The 15,281-nt window shown below is 40.9% G+C and overlaps 1 protein-coding gene and 1 long non-coding RNA gene across 7 annotated transcripts; one reads left to right on the top strand and one right to left on the bottom strand.

The window, feature by feature from the left end:
• Window positions 1-5,074: 5,074 nt before the first annotated feature.
• LOC143900934 (uncharacterized) lies at window positions 5,075-12,706 on the top strand. Of its 6 annotated transcripts, none has more exons than XM_077412726.1 (5): window positions 6,679-7,135; window positions 7,395-8,251; window positions 8,347-8,547; window positions 11,566-11,722; window positions 11,887-12,706. In XM_077412726.1, exons 3-5 carry the CDS (start codon window positions 8,477-8,479, stop codon window positions 12,052-12,054), a joined length of 396 nt encoding a protein of 131 aa, XP_077268852.1. In that variant the 5' UTR covers window positions 6,679-7,135; window positions 7,395-8,251; window positions 8,347-8,476; the 3' UTR covers window positions 12,055-12,706. The 6 variants fall into 6 exon arrangements, with proteins under 6 accessions (XP_077268855.1, XP_077268853.1, XP_077268852.1 ...); XM_077412730.1 differs by having other exon boundaries at window positions 6,692-7,135; window positions 8,347-8,419; XM_077412728.1 differs by lacking the exon at window positions 8,347-8,547 and having other exon boundaries at window positions 6,688-7,135.
• On the bottom strand, window positions 12,504-15,147 carry LOC143900935 (uncharacterized). Its single transcript, XR_013257916.1, has 3 exons — window positions 14,820-15,147; window positions 14,514-14,630; window positions 12,504-13,939 (listed from the first exon to the last, which is right to left on the bottom strand). It is a non-coding gene; the product is annotated as an uncharacterized LOC143900935 (long non-coding RNA).
• Window positions 15,148-15,281: the final 134 nt, after the last annotated feature.

The following is a 15,281-nucleotide window of genomic DNA, read 5'->3' as shown; positions in this document are numbered from 1 at the left end:
GAGGCCCTTTCCTGCGCTTCTCGGATTCGCGGCGCGGGTCTTGGATTTCTCGCGGGAGGGAAAGGAGGTGTGATTGTGTGTGTATTGGGGTTTTAAATTCCGGGGCCAGGTTGAATGCGCCCACAGGCTTTCCTCTATGCGCCGTTTCGCCTCGATATCGAGAACAGTATCCACGTCATCGACGAGACAGGACAATACTCGTCGCGCGTCCGTGCTCGCGTGACGCCTCACCAATGATCGCGGCGAGAGCATACTCGCGACCGGAAATCGCGCTAAAAGAAGCGTAAGATAGGGGAGAACTTACGTTTCCACCAGGCTGGGCGATTATTTTTAACGCTTAATGAGTGACATGCCTCATTTGGGAGTCCATGTCCATGAAGATAACGGAAAAATAAAAATATCTCTTCTCATCGTGCATATGTAAATTTATAGTTACGATACTAGAATGATCTCATAAAGTAATGTTGAACGAGATAAGTTCAATTTAAACTAGATAAATGCCCTTATGATGTTAATTATGCATATAACGTAAATATCTCATCAATAATTGATATGGAAACAATTATTGGTATCGAAGAGCAATTCGAGTAATTAACTAGTACTTATCGCTTATTTACGTTGAGTAAAGCTTATCAGAAAAATATTTCTCTTGTTACAAATTACAACAATTATTTAGCAAAGCAAAATCATAAAGATTGCCATGATAATTTTATAAAGATACGAAGGAGAAAGAAAAGCAACTCGTATCGGACCTAGGATCGGATCATATACCCTCTCGGTATAAATGCGAGTTCTCTGAACATGTGTACTCGAGCAATTACGTGCAATTAAAATTTATACGCTTTGGTATATACAGCGCAGTACTCTCCGTGAATATTCTCGGGTCGGAATGGGAATGATAATTATCCTCCTACTTTGCTTGATAATGTTTTATGTGCGTACAGAAATACGAATAAATAAAACAAGAAACGCGAAATGTTGATGTTTTTATCTCGGTTAACGCACGCTGACAATTCCGTTGTGTATCGTACCATTGTGACGGGATTCATAAAAAAGAAGTCACCGATATATCTGCGCGGCTCTTTCGAGTTCCAGACAGTGCGAGAGCAAATATTTGGGAATCTGAACGAGGATGTGCCGAAAGTGCTAAGTGCTGCGCTCGTGCCTCATGTGTCTGTAAAATTCATCGGGTGCACGCGACGCTTTCATCGCCAGCATTATCTTTCTCTTAAATATTTCACCGTGTATGTATCGTACCGTCATTAAATAGAATTTTTATGCAGTTGCATTATCAATAAAAAATATAGCACGAATAAAACATAAAACAATTATCTCTAAACTCGAAACGTATTATACTCGTTTGTGAACAAGAAATTGTAATTTTTAAGATGAATTCGATAGACGTACTGCGAAGAGAAACTCAAGTAGTAGTTGAAAATGAAAGACGAATTCGACAAAACAAAAAAGTGCAGTTTCCATTCTCGACGTATTAAAATCACAAAAGAATTGTCGTCTGATAATCTCCTTTAAGGCGTGGGACGCATACGCGTCACTGACCTGCCGCAAATAAACGTACGTTACGCGAACGAAATGACCTGCCGAAATAAACTACTAAACGATATTCCACGTCCGCGCGCGACCTACGTAAATCTATTTTCGTCTAGTGGCACGAGATCCAAGGGGGCGGTTAGAATTGTAAGATGGTTGTGTCTTGATTCTGACAGTGAGAAAAGAATCGATGTAGCCCGAGGTCCTGAATAAAAACGCAAGAGAGAGGACACGATCTCACAAATTGTGTCTAAATAGTGATGCGCAGAACGTGTTGTTTTTCCAAACAATGTCACGGTCCATAAATTTCAAAGGTAAGTTTAAAAACTGTATAATCGAGAGCTCATTGAAAAAAAATATAACCAAATGAGAGAGAATATATCTAGGAAGACGTTTCACGCGCGATATATATATAGAGACTATACGCCGCTCGATATAATGTAGATCGCAATTGCGTGCCGTAACGTTAATTATTACTAAAGGGGTTCCCGAGATAATTAACCGGCCGATAGCGATCATCGACATCGAAACGAGAGAGCGTTGAGGAAATCTCTACGATCCTACGGTAATTTCTAGTTCACATTCTTATACATGAGATACACATACCGCGAGGTGAAGGACTCTTTAACGACGCTTGTTTACGGAACACACAATCTCAACAATACGCGTTTTCTACAGCAATATATATTCGAAAGTTGCATATTTTATTGACGCGTATATCGTCCAAATAATTACGTGCAAAATATAAAATGTTAATTAACTGTGATGTAAAGATAATTTTTTAAGGTAACATTTAAGCTATACTTGTCCAATTTCTTTCTCGCTTTATTTCTCCTCGTCTTTCCTTCTATTCGCTCGTACGAAGAAACAGAACCTCCGTTAATATCTAGCAGTGATTCACTTTTTTCCGAGCATTCCGTGATTTCTTCGTCTATCCCGCGACCTCCCTTCGCACACTTGTAAACGGCTGTAGCTTGTAACGGAGACAGATTGGACGCACATGAGGCCGCGCGCGGGCGCGCTTTGACTTTTCTCGTGCAGCTTTCCGCCCCTGGAGACGTCGCGGCTGCCAGATGAAAACATCCGACAGGAAATATTCCCCCTGGATCAGGGGGAGAGTTGCTTTTTTTATACATACTGATTTAAACCGCAGTTACACAGCAGAAAGCATGGAGGGGTGACACCGCAGGCTAACTTTAAATCTGAACGGTCTTGACATTAACGGGGGGGGGGATTCGTTTAACGCATGCACCCTTCGGTTAAAGGGACCATATGATTTTTTAAGGCCTTTCTTCGGAGTCAGACTCATGTCCTCTCATACACTTTTACATCAAATATACTTTTCTAATAAGAAAAGAAATATTATCCATTCGTTTGCATTTTTTATCTTATCTATTTGTCCCGCGTTCTTCGAAAAAATATTCAATATTTCGGCAAACTTCTTAGAATAGGTAAATAAAGAATTAACGTTGGCACAATCTTCAACGCCTTACAATCCGCGACGATTTTCCGGAAAGGTATCAAACGCTTGACTCACTTCCTACACCCATTGCAGTTGCAACCTGTCCCCTTTCTCGCGTCTCGAGTCTCTTCCTCGTCGAACAGAGCGTGACCGGGGTGATTTCTCTTCACGAAAAGAATACATTTCAAGGTCCGTGGATTCATGCAGGAAGCGACAGTTGGCGCGAAAGATTTTAGCATATGTCGGATCCGTAGAAAGCAACACGTGCACCATCGCTACCGCGCAGAAATTGAATGAATATGCATTCCATTCATAAGAATCACTCGAGGTTCGTTGCCTGCCCGAAGGAGGAAGGCACAGCTGACTCCCCCGACGTCGAAATCAAGTCGCGTGATTTTGGATGCAAATTAGAAAGGCTCCGGATACGTGTGTCCGAAAAAAGAGCAGAAATCACACGAAAAATCAGGAGGAAGAGTTCGAAAATCTTCACAAATCAGATATAAGTTAGATCGAGACTGAAAGTCCAACATTCCATTCGCCGGACGAAGGAATAATTTGATATCAACAATTACTATCGGATAGAATGCGAAACGAATGTGGTCGCGTGCTATCGAGCAAATCTGAAACGCGCATTAGCGACAAGTTAATAACGTCGATACTCGAGTGCCGGGAGCACGCAATTTTTACGACCCGCGATAAGAAACGAAGTCAAGAACGCGCGCAAGGTAAAGTGGTTTTTGATAACATTATTAGCTTTGTCAACTTTAATTAATATTACGCATATTTCATTTTATTCGCGAACGGAAACGAAACGTTGTACAAAAAGTGAGATAAAATTCTCTGCTAAAATTATATTCTTTTCAACACGGCATTACTAATATTTCATCGATATGAAAAAGAAAACCAGAGTAAAGTTGTAAAGAGGCTTATCAACAGATGTATTATTCCCAGTCACGGTGTACTGTTCAAACATTAATATTCATTAGGCATACGCCAACTAGAAATACTCATGCTAGTCATACACGACACTAAACTAGATAAGTCACAGCTAATAAGTCTTACGGCATTAAAAAAATAAACAAAACTTTCTTTTAAAAATACGACAAACATTGTGAGAAAAACTATTGATTTCTAATATGGAAAGATGTATAGAAGAATGCGTTAAAATTTTTTCTAACGACATCTGGTTCGTGTAACGATGCACACACAATACGACTGTTATATTGTGGAGAAATAATATACAAAAATCCGCAGTTTCAGCTCGCGATATAAGCGAATAGTTGCTATGCGGCGTTTCGGGTCACGCAAAGTTTCGCCACGCTAGCTTAGCTCTATCTCAAATGGCATCGGAAATCTTTTCTCGTGGTAAGAGATGCAAATAACTTCTTCGTGTCACGAGGGGACCGTCCGGCAGAAATTTCTTCGGGGCGCTAAGGGCCCGTCCGTTTGCCCGGTAACTCAAGCGGAATAATTACTGGGCACGTATATAGGCACACTACTCGAAACCCCCTCCACTTTTTCATACGACTCCTTGGCGAACAGGGGTGAGCGAATTTACTTTTAGGGGGAATCTTCTTTCACACAGGTGACGAGGCGCAGAACGAAGGAACCGCATTATACGCGCGGCTGCGCACAAGTCGGATTTTTCGAATCTTGCCCACATTAATGATTCTTTTTCCCAGTTAATCTTTTTTTGCGTCCTGACCCTATCTATTATTTTAACCTCGTTTAAAGCAAATCTTAAGAAAAAGACCCAAACCACCCTTGCGCTGATCTAACCGCGTGTTTATAAAATTTCGTGTAAAAAAAGAACAAGATTATCTTATTATTAAAAGAGACATTTGCCGCGTAGCATTTGTGCAATGTATGTGCCATAACCATTTTGTAATGACCAATGTGGTGCTAAAGCGATATAGTAAATATTATTATTATTACTCCAAGCTGTTATCGATCGTCGCGTGCATTCCATTTACGTAATCAAAAGCGCATTTGTAAGGTTATCACGCATAAATGTCGCGACGAAACAATAAGCGCATCGTCATGCAACAGACGTGCGTCGACATATATCGCGCAGTCGGCTAAAAGTGGTCAAGTCGTGAAGTCATACAGCTAACAGCGGATCGATCACGTCGATTTAGGCTGACTTCTTCGTATTTTTTTTATTCAACTCTATAGGGATAATTTTTCATACGTAACTGTCTTTCGACTAACTAAAGTCGTGCGAATGATCGTGACTACGTCAAGGAGGAGAAGAGGCTGCGAGCCAGCGGACAAGCGTCGATCATCGGTAATTTCACAGCGAATATTTTTGCCCGTGGCAAAAAATCGCGGATTTTTGCCGTAAAACGAGACAATCGCCGTCGCGCCCTCGGGACGATCATGCGCTTTGTCTCGCGGCTCGTTCGATTGGCGGCGAGTGGAAAAACTCTTGTTGACGGGGTCAAGGATGGAGTCAAGGAGCGAGTCGAACACGGGGAGGTATGAAAAAAGTTCCGTCGTTCGACGTTCAGGTGCGGGCTTACTCGAGAGAAAAACTTATGCGCGATTTAGTTGCTCGCGATCGTGTTTCCTCCATGGCATACATCCACGATGCGGAACACCGCCCTTCGAAACGGAACGAAACGGCGCGGCGGTTGCCCTGCAAGCCGTTAAAGAGGTCGTCGCCGGCGGTAGGAAGTGCCGTGCCCAAGAAAGGAGAATATTTTTGAAACTACGTCTCTGAACGCTCACTCAGCTGTCACCATTTTTTTAGAGTTCCTCCTGATTGTACGAGTGTGCCCGCGTGTAAGAGTTCCTTATTGTCGCACTTCCCATTGTTATAAAAAAAATTCTGTCGTTGGAAAATATCTCTTCTGACACCATAAATGAGACGTTTGTTGAATTGCATTGAAACGTAGATGTAACGTGATATATATCAATAACCTTTCAAAATCCGCAAATCTCTATTCTTATTGTCAAATAAAAAATTGCGCTAATTACAGATAATTTCATAATTTTTAATTTTATAAACGGTAAAAGTAAAATATTTCGCCAACTTCAAAATATTCTCAACTAATTTAATACGCGAATATATACATATGTGCGTAGTGTAGTATATCAGCTTAATTGGCAATTTCTCATTTTGTTTTGATTGAACTGGTGAAAAGGTTAAAACCGCGGAAAGATCAACTGTCAGAAAGCAACGCGAATTTCTCTCAATTTCGCGTCTTATCGTGACAAGCTGCGTTTCAATAAGATACAATGAGTCAGAATAATCTTCGTGTTACGCTCAATCGAGACGCGCGCCTATCGGATTCTACGAGCCAATATACGAGAGCGGCGATCACGTTAACTCTACTTTGATCGTAAATGCGATCCGTCCGGTGCTCCTCGGAAAACTGCAACCTTGGACCTCGAGCGTTGCCGATAACGGTGCAACGCTGTTAATTAAGGCGCTATCGTTATGGCATCGCGCGAATTATCGGACGTGCATCGTTAATTAAACTCCATCCCGCCCAGACGGTTCCACGAAAGCACAGACATTAGTCTGGAACGGAAATACGCGCCCCAGGGTGACGACGCGATCATCGAACTTCTCGAAGGTAGCTCCAACGCGATTTTCTTGCTAATCGTCTTCTACCCCCCCCCTCCCCCTCCTATCGCCCTCATCTTCGAACACAATAAGGTTCGTGGAACGTCCGGCGACATATCTCCGCCGGGAGAATATCGCCCATATTGTCACGACAAACACTTTACTTACTAAAATGTTCGTCCATCGGCATCGATATAAATTCGCTTTGCAGGATGAATGACCGCGCGCAATAAAACGTGCGGTTAACGGGTTCTTTCGCGCATGCGTTCCGTTTTGCGCACTGTCGTTCGCGGTTACTCGTCCGCGCAAGGCCTAAGCGAATCTAGGCTAGTCAGCTGCAGCCGAGATGCAGCGACTGACGACTAGTCTTACCTTGAGACTAGTTGCATGCCAAGTGTCACAGCCGCAACACCGCGGAGAGAGAGTCCCTCCGTCCGCGATTCGACGCGTCAATGCGTGCGTTTGCTCCAGAATTCCCGTTGTGTCGCCCTATAAACTTCGCAAGGGAGTGGTCATTTACATATCAAGATATTTTAATTATCCGCCATCACGAGGTAAGTTTTAATTTCAAGTGATTTGTGGAAAGTGAAAAAGAGCTGCGAGTTGTTATTATTTCTCGCACGGAAATATTTTCAAATCGTTTGAGAAATTATTAGAATATCAGAATTGTTAGAAGATCGATTAAGGGGACTAGGGAGGGTTGAAAATGCAGAAATTGACTCGTGTTTAATTGTTTGTAACAATTTTTTCCCCAAATTTTTTGTTTTCCTGGACGCCATTTTGCTAATTTTATTTCTATTTTTAATTTTTTAGGTATAATCAATAGAGGGAAGCCTAAGGAGAAAAAATATTCCTGAAATTTGCCAAAACCTTTATCCGTTCGACTGGAATCGTGGTAAAACCGTGGATTCGACGCAGTTTTCTTTGTTATATTGGGATGCCGTTATTATTGATTTAGGAATGACTTTTAATAAATTTTCTCATTTTATAATGTTATAATTAATACCCTTAACAATAACAAAGTTTTATGTTTATTCGCGGCCTTGTTATAAACAATTAAACACGAGCCAATTTCTGCATTTTCAACCCTCCCTAGTCCCCTTAATGTTTGAATTAATACATATTTAAAAATAACGTTGATGAATAACTTCTAGAATAAATCTGACAAGAGTACGTTAAAAGTCACGCATTCCTTTAAAATCTCGTATCCTATTAATATTCAAGTAATCTTTTATGCTGTTAGTATCGTAAAATCGATCACTCGAGCATTGAATCTTCTAGTTGGTTTGGACAAATCGAGATTGTACCGTGTTATCGATAGTAGCGCATATATCGAGAACCGTGCGAATGCGCGCTGACGATCGAACCCTCGTCGTAGGGTGTGTGTGCGCGCGCACAAAACCACCCCATCGGGTTCCACACCCCCGACGAAAACGTGTTTATCGATCCGGTAACCTCACAAACTGTCGACCGGCTGACATTAAACCGAAAGACGAGACGCACGTGCGAAGACGAGATAAATGAGCGCGTGCAATTACGGAGCGCAACAAAAACGATCTCAATCGAGTGCGCTCGCTCGTGTAATTAATACCAGATACCGTAATTAAGCCGATACCTTATCGCCGTTTCGCAGACACATTTACGAGAGGCCGAATGAACACTCCGAGGAAGTGAGTAGACGAATGTATATATAAACAGATTAAGCTGAATTCATATCTCGACGCCAACAATCGAGAATTTCTTTCGTTTCCTTAATTCTGCATAGTTTCCTTTCCTGCTTTCGACTGAGATAGAGACGACCTGCTGTCAACGTATAAACTCCGAAACCTGCCCCTGACGTAAGACCGCAAGATCGGCCATCAGATTAGCGTGACGTGCGAAGAATAAGAATAAAAATGTGGGAAGTAGAATTTGCAAGCTGCGATAAAGTTACACCGGAAATGTTAACCGCGCAGTTGTCTGTCGTGTACGGAATACTTTATTTTCTCATCACCTATACGAACTGCTCGAATTCGGTTTTAACATGAATTTTTTTTATTAAGCGGTCTGATAGATCATGGCATACTTTCTTTGTAAACTTTTTGAATTTTTGCAATATCTTCAAAATTGAAGAAAATATAGTACACGAAAGCGTGCTGCGACGTCATACTTTTTGAAGTTGCCGTCATCAAAGAAACTTTAGCAAAGCTATAACTTTCTCAAATTTAGGTTTTTTTTTAATTCAAAAAGAAGTACTAAAAATCGGCTTAGATTCTCTACGTTAATTATGGATACCGCTTAATAAAAAAAAAAAAAAAAAATGTTAAAACCGAATCGCGAGTGTTTAGCACGTGCAATTGGACGAAATATCATAGGCCTATAATATTCATTTTAGCTGAACTTCTTGCACAGTTCATCTTTTCTCCTTTACTCTTTTTCTCTCCAACGTGATGAAAGAAAAAGAGGAAAGATGAACCGTGCAAGAAGTTCAGCTGAAACGAACAGGCCTCATATTTGCGTGTCTTTCGTGGTGAATTCTTACGTGAAAACTGATAATGTGACGAAATCGAATGTGCAATCCGATATTTGCGTGGAATAGTTGAACGACCAATTGTAAGTAGGTCAGGGAAAGGCGTGTACCTTCGTGTAAACCCGTACTACCTGTTTGATAGGCTACAGGCGTATATGCGGAATGTGCGAGAGGAGATAGTCCTTTAGAATACAAGACTCTTGAACGAAAAGGAATTGAGTATACCGCATGATATTGTAGGAACGTAACAGTGATTTTCCTACGTTCTTCAAGAATTTGGGAAGAGCTACATATGTCAAATCAGAGACAAGTAATTTCGCGCTTCGTCGAAGCTGCGCGAGGTATCATTTCAAACGAGTAGTTCCAGTACCGGCAGTCGAATCTGTTGGACAGGCATACAATGCTCCAGATGAATCGCTGTTGTCAGCTTTAGACGACCAAATAAACGGGGCGCGCGCAATTTATGCCGGCGATAAATCCGCAATAATTGGATCGTCGCAAAAAGTTCCAGAAAATAAGAAAAATATGTATATGTATATCGTTCTCGGACGATTGCGACTTTCGAGTTAATACGGCGCGACGATATATTATGCCGAATCAGATGATCGCTGGCTCCGCATGGCGCCATTCGAGTGATTTCAACAATGAGTGCATTAACCCGGCCAGCGGAGAGATGCATCGCACTATGTCATCCTGACGCGCGTTCTGAGTGCGTAAACCCGCGGAGTTAATGCACTCGACTGTATCACCTGCTCCACCGTGCATCATAGTAATTACGCGAATAACGTGGAATTCATTCGTTAGTGCCCTCGGCGAAAGACGGCGAATCAAACCAGTTTGTGTTAACGAACGCGCGTAAAAAGCGCGGTGTTCCATTCGCGATCATTAAGAGCGTACGGGCATAAAGAGAAATCTTATCTCTGGCTTTGGTATATAACTATGCGGAATCTATATTCGGTTCTTACTGGCCTTAAGAGACGTTTCTATACGATTATTAAAAACGCGTGCCCATTTAAAGCAGAATCTCCGAGATTATCTTCAACGCGATGCAAACGTAAATTGGGAGGTTAGCGCGCATTCTTCGGGTATATATTATGAACAGTGGCGTATGCTTGTGCTGTGAACGGACTTTCAATTATTGCACGAATAATAAACGAAGAATTACTTCGTTTTACGTCTGTAAAAAAGCTAGAATTGTGCATTCAGCTTATCGTAAACCTGTCGTAACGCATATCCATTTTTTAATACGAGGTTTTAAGTGCTTCAAGAATAACCTAATCAATTAGGTATTATTAATGTGCAAAATATTATAGTATACGCGCGCATTGAATTTCGCAGTTTTAAAATCTTTTCCCGATGCGCAAAATATCTAGAACACAAACAGTGATATCAATAAAGGACTTGCAAGAGCGCGAGTGAAAATAATAAATAACTGTTCGGTATGAGTCTCGCAATCGTGCCGGAAATGTAATGCATTCCAAATTCCAATACATCCGTCCAACGGCACATTAGTACGACGATACCGCAAGTTTCCCTTCTCTCTCTTTCGCGCGCGAAGACAACTCTCGATGCATATCGCCTTGTTTACAAAACGTGCGAAGAGTGTCATACCCGAGTGACTTAGCCGCGTATCGGCTAGACGATTAATACCGAGTACTGTTATGCTGTAGAACTTTCCTGGTAGTTCGATAACTTTACGCCGAAGCGGCCGAAGGATATTATTGATCTCTCATCCGCGCGACATGAGTGCGTACTGCGTAACATATAAGTTCTCTTGAAATTATCGACATATCGGACAGGAATGCGCACTAAAATACGTTGAAATAATGTTAAATTCTTCTTCGGTATTTTGAAACTCGCAACGTTCTACCCTTATTTACAAACACATATCCTTGTACACATTTCCAACGGTAGAAATCTTTTCCAGTAATATCCGATCAATCTACTTAACTGTTCCGTCGAAGTGATAAGTACTTATTTCTAAAACTACTACAATATGTAGTTATAAAAAATTTTTTTTAAATGACATTCGTAGTTTTTTGCCGTAAGTGAAAATAATATGTTTATTTTTAATTTTCAATAATCGTATACAAATGTAGCGTGAAAAAAAAGACAGACATTTCATGAACAATTTTCAGAACATTGCTTGACACTAGTAAACTTTTTATTCTATTTATGAACAAAATTAATTTTTGTCAATCTCCCCACTTTACTTATTCAGTTAATCTATTTACTAGAAAAATCATGGCTCGTAAAAACTATCCGTATATTTAAGAAATAAAACTATTTAAGAAATAAAATTAATTTTCAAATAAATCGTCGATGTATAATTGAAGTTATAGAAAAATTGATAAAAGTATTAAACTTGAATTTTTCAGCAGGACAATACGCGAACTCAAATATATGAATAAATACCAAAAAAAAAAACCATAAAAAATTATCACTAAAAAAAAACCTCAATTTTTCTTACATAAGAACCCGCTTCGTGATGGCAGAAGAAACTAACAACCTATACAACGCTCAACTCCGTAATGTGCGTAGGAGACTTTTTCAAGACGATGGTGACGAGCAACAGAAGCATAAGGACATTGACAACCGTTTTTCGGAAGAGAGGCGAATACAATTGGAACAGGTAAAAAGCAAAATAAACGATTCTTCTTTATTAAGTCTTTAAACGATTGTTAAAATTATTTCTCGTCACGATTACGTAATTATCGATAAAGTTACGCGAAATATTGGAGAGATTAGACACCGATTAAAGTGGTCTCAAACTGAAATGCTTATATTGATGCGTAGAGTATGGAGAAGTGGAACTTCGACTTCGTGCGCGAAGAACCACGACCCGGTCGCTACGAATGGGTAAAACTCGACGAACAAGGAAATGAAATTTCTGAATCCAAGGAGACAAATGGGAGAATAAGTGCAGAGGAAGCAAAAAACAACGCGGAACAAATCGATGGATGAAACGATCAAAACGGCAAAAGAATCAAATTGTGATATTATTTATTGATAGATAATAAGCAAAATTTAACAATGATATCATATTTGTTCGAGCATGAAAAAACTACGTAAATTTTTCATTGTATAATACGTAAATAATTTTTCACGAATAATGAAAACTATATTTATAAATTCTTTTTAAAAGTTTTTAGAACGATTTTTTTATATGAGTAGGGAGAGTAGTAAGTGTAAAGTCTTATAAGCAAAAGTATTTATTATTTAATTATATTTAAAATGGCAATTTGTAAATTAGACTTTATAAATTGGCGGTTTATTTTAATTGATCAACTCTTAAGTTTCTAGTCAAAAGAGGCATGATGTCAAACATGTCTCCAAGAAACCAAAGCTGAATTTTTAATTTTATTTAACTTATTGACAAATCAAAAAACAAGCAACCTGAATCATGCATATGGTGTCTAATTAATTTTATCTATATTAGTTTCACAACATGAGACATTATTCATTTTAATATTCATGGAAACAAATGTGCAATACACGTTATTATACTCAATCGATATTTTTAGTACTTCGGAGTACACAATAATCGGGCAGCTTAGGAGAAAGAAATTTGTATAAAAATATACATAATATGAAATTATATGAAATTATAAAATAATTGAGTATTTTAATATATCTGTTTCTTTTTCCCTTTTTTCTTACTTTAATGCGTATAATAATGAAAAGAGAATAGAGAGAGTTATATGCGCTTGGCAATTCTGATTATACGGAAGTTATGCGTGACCTAATTTATACTATGCTATAAGCTGAAACATCTGCCTCGCGACGAGCAAGTATCTTGTGGCATTTGTAGCAAGGCATCTGTAGTATTGTAGAGAAGAAAAATCAGTCTTCAATAGTATTTTTTGCAGCATTTGGAACGCAATTCGCAAAAATCTCGTTTATCAATTACATCAGATAAACGGCTACACTATCATGTAACTGTGAATCGCCTTTAATTATTATTGTTTATCTATTTTCCCTCATAAAACATTCGCCGTACGAGAGATGATACTTACCACGAGTATCACGATTTCGTTGAAATAATCCAGTTGCCGTGAGAAGGCGCGAGAGTGCGCGTTGCACCTGGCATCATTTCTTTAAAGATCGTTTTTTCTTCGCGCTGCTTCGCCATGGAAGCTGGCCGCACCACGGCAGTACCAGCCAGAAATTGCACTTCCGTTCCGCGAATTCCCACGGAAATGGGCACAATCGCGACGACGACAAAGGATATTTGCCGCACAAGGTATACCACGCACATTATTCTGACCGAGCATTGAGAATCCTTCCGATAAAGAGCCTTCCGCGAACGAATCACGATCACAGATGTTCAAAGGAAGAAATTGTCGAATATTTATACATGTTTCTCGCGTTATGAGTATTTTCGCGTAGTCGTAAAAGAAAAAATCAAACGTTTCAGCGAACGTCAATCAAAGTTGACTGAAGTTTAACCGAGCCCAATTCTTAAACAGTTGGTTTAACGTCGTCGATCTGACGTATACGTAAACTGACCGATTTATCGCTGCTCGGCATGAAACATTTATCTCGCCAGACACCGGCGTGTCTCGGAGGAAAGTAGGCTTCTCGCATCTCGGAACAGTGCACCCGTTCTCAACCTCGATCTCGATTCACCACCTTGAGCTCGATAAAGGTGATTTATCGCGGCTGCAGCTTTGTCCCCGTTGTCGCTAGCACGCGATGAGATAACGCGGCGGCGGCGGCGGCTTCAGGTAAGAGTCCGGCTTTGATAGCGAAATGATGAAACAGGTGACTCTCTTTCGGTGGTAAACACGCGATGCAGATGCGGCTATGCGCCTTCCGGTCGCGCGCCTCGCCTGCGAATAAACACCAACTTCCTTTGAAAATAATCTGGCTGACTTACGAACACACATGTGCGATATCCATATGCGTTATCCAATGAGACGAGAAATGTTTGTTTTTTTTTAATCGTCAGTAATCGACGCAACGACACGTACACGTCTAAAGCTGCATAAATAACACTTTGTCGACGGCTATACGTCCAATAACATAGTGGTAAATTAAATAATCTTTCGACAATTGTACCCGAAACTACTGAACATTACAATAACGGAAACGTGACGAGAAAAGCGATTCAATTAATTATTGCATTTCGCGCAGTAGTTTGAACATCATAAATCTCTTCGATTGTCCACCAAATTCGCTGAGAAACCTGTCAACGTTATCTCGCAACAAATATCGCAGGAAGCAGATAATAGACCTTTCGCTTTATTGTGGGTTACAAAGCGCGACCTGTGCAACCAGACACCTCGCTGAAATGCACTCCTGCGGTGGACAATGAATGAGAGACGGTGGTCTCTCTGCGCAAAAACGCAGAAAGAATTGTTTTACGCGAGGCCCGTTCGCCCGTCTCCCCTCATTGAAATGCATCCGGTGTCACCCCTCACCACTTCCTGGATGCTGCGTGGGATTTTGTTTCCCCGGAGCACAGCGCGCTGCACCGACGCGACGCCAGGTTTGCGCGTCGTGGCCTTCCCCATTCAGAATCTTAATTAAAGATAACCCTAATAAAAGACAATACGCAAAAGAAATAGCTTTTATAAGCAATTTTTTTTATCCCTGTAGAATGCAAAATTATTTTGCATATTATAGATTCTTGAAATCGATATGCATAACGACTCGAGATGGGCATTTTTCGCTACGTTTAATCGGCCGGGATACCGTGTGGGAAAAAAATAGAATCCTCAACTCACGTTTGAATATTCGAAGTATTCGCGCCACGTTATGGCGGCGTGCGAGCAAGTCGCACACACGCGCACATACACGGTACACACACGCCAGCAAGATCGAATGCCGGGCCGCGTGGCAAACTCTCTCTCCAATTGGACCCCGGGATCGTTTATCTACGCTTCGCTCGTCGCGAGTTGCCCCGCCGCGCCGAGCGCCGAGCGTCGCGTCGGCGAGCGCGCGGAGCTGTTTCCCGTAGGTGTTCCCTCGCGTGCCGCGCGCGAGACGAGCACAACGGAGTAAATTGACAATTATCAATGAAAAGTCTCGATTCGTCCCGTTGATTTTGTGTCATCGCACTCGGCGCCGTGACGCGCGCGCCGCGCACAATCGTCACGAAGCGCTGTAGTTTCGCGCGCACAGAATCAAACGGAGTGTCGCGTTCGAAAGATCGAAAAACGACAGAGAACTTTTGTTCCAGATTTTAT

The sequence above is a fragment of the Temnothorax americanus genome, unplaced genomic scaffold (assembly GCF_048541705.1).
Source record: "Temnothorax americanus isolate GAGA-0224 unplaced genomic scaffold, ASM4854170v1 Scaffold31, whole genome shotgun sequence".
Classification (NCBI taxonomy): domain Eukaryota; kingdom Metazoa; phylum Arthropoda; class Insecta; order Hymenoptera; family Formicidae; genus Temnothorax; species Temnothorax americanus.
Note: the sequence above shows the minus strand (reverse complement) of the source record. Positions and strands in the feature narration are given on the sequence as shown.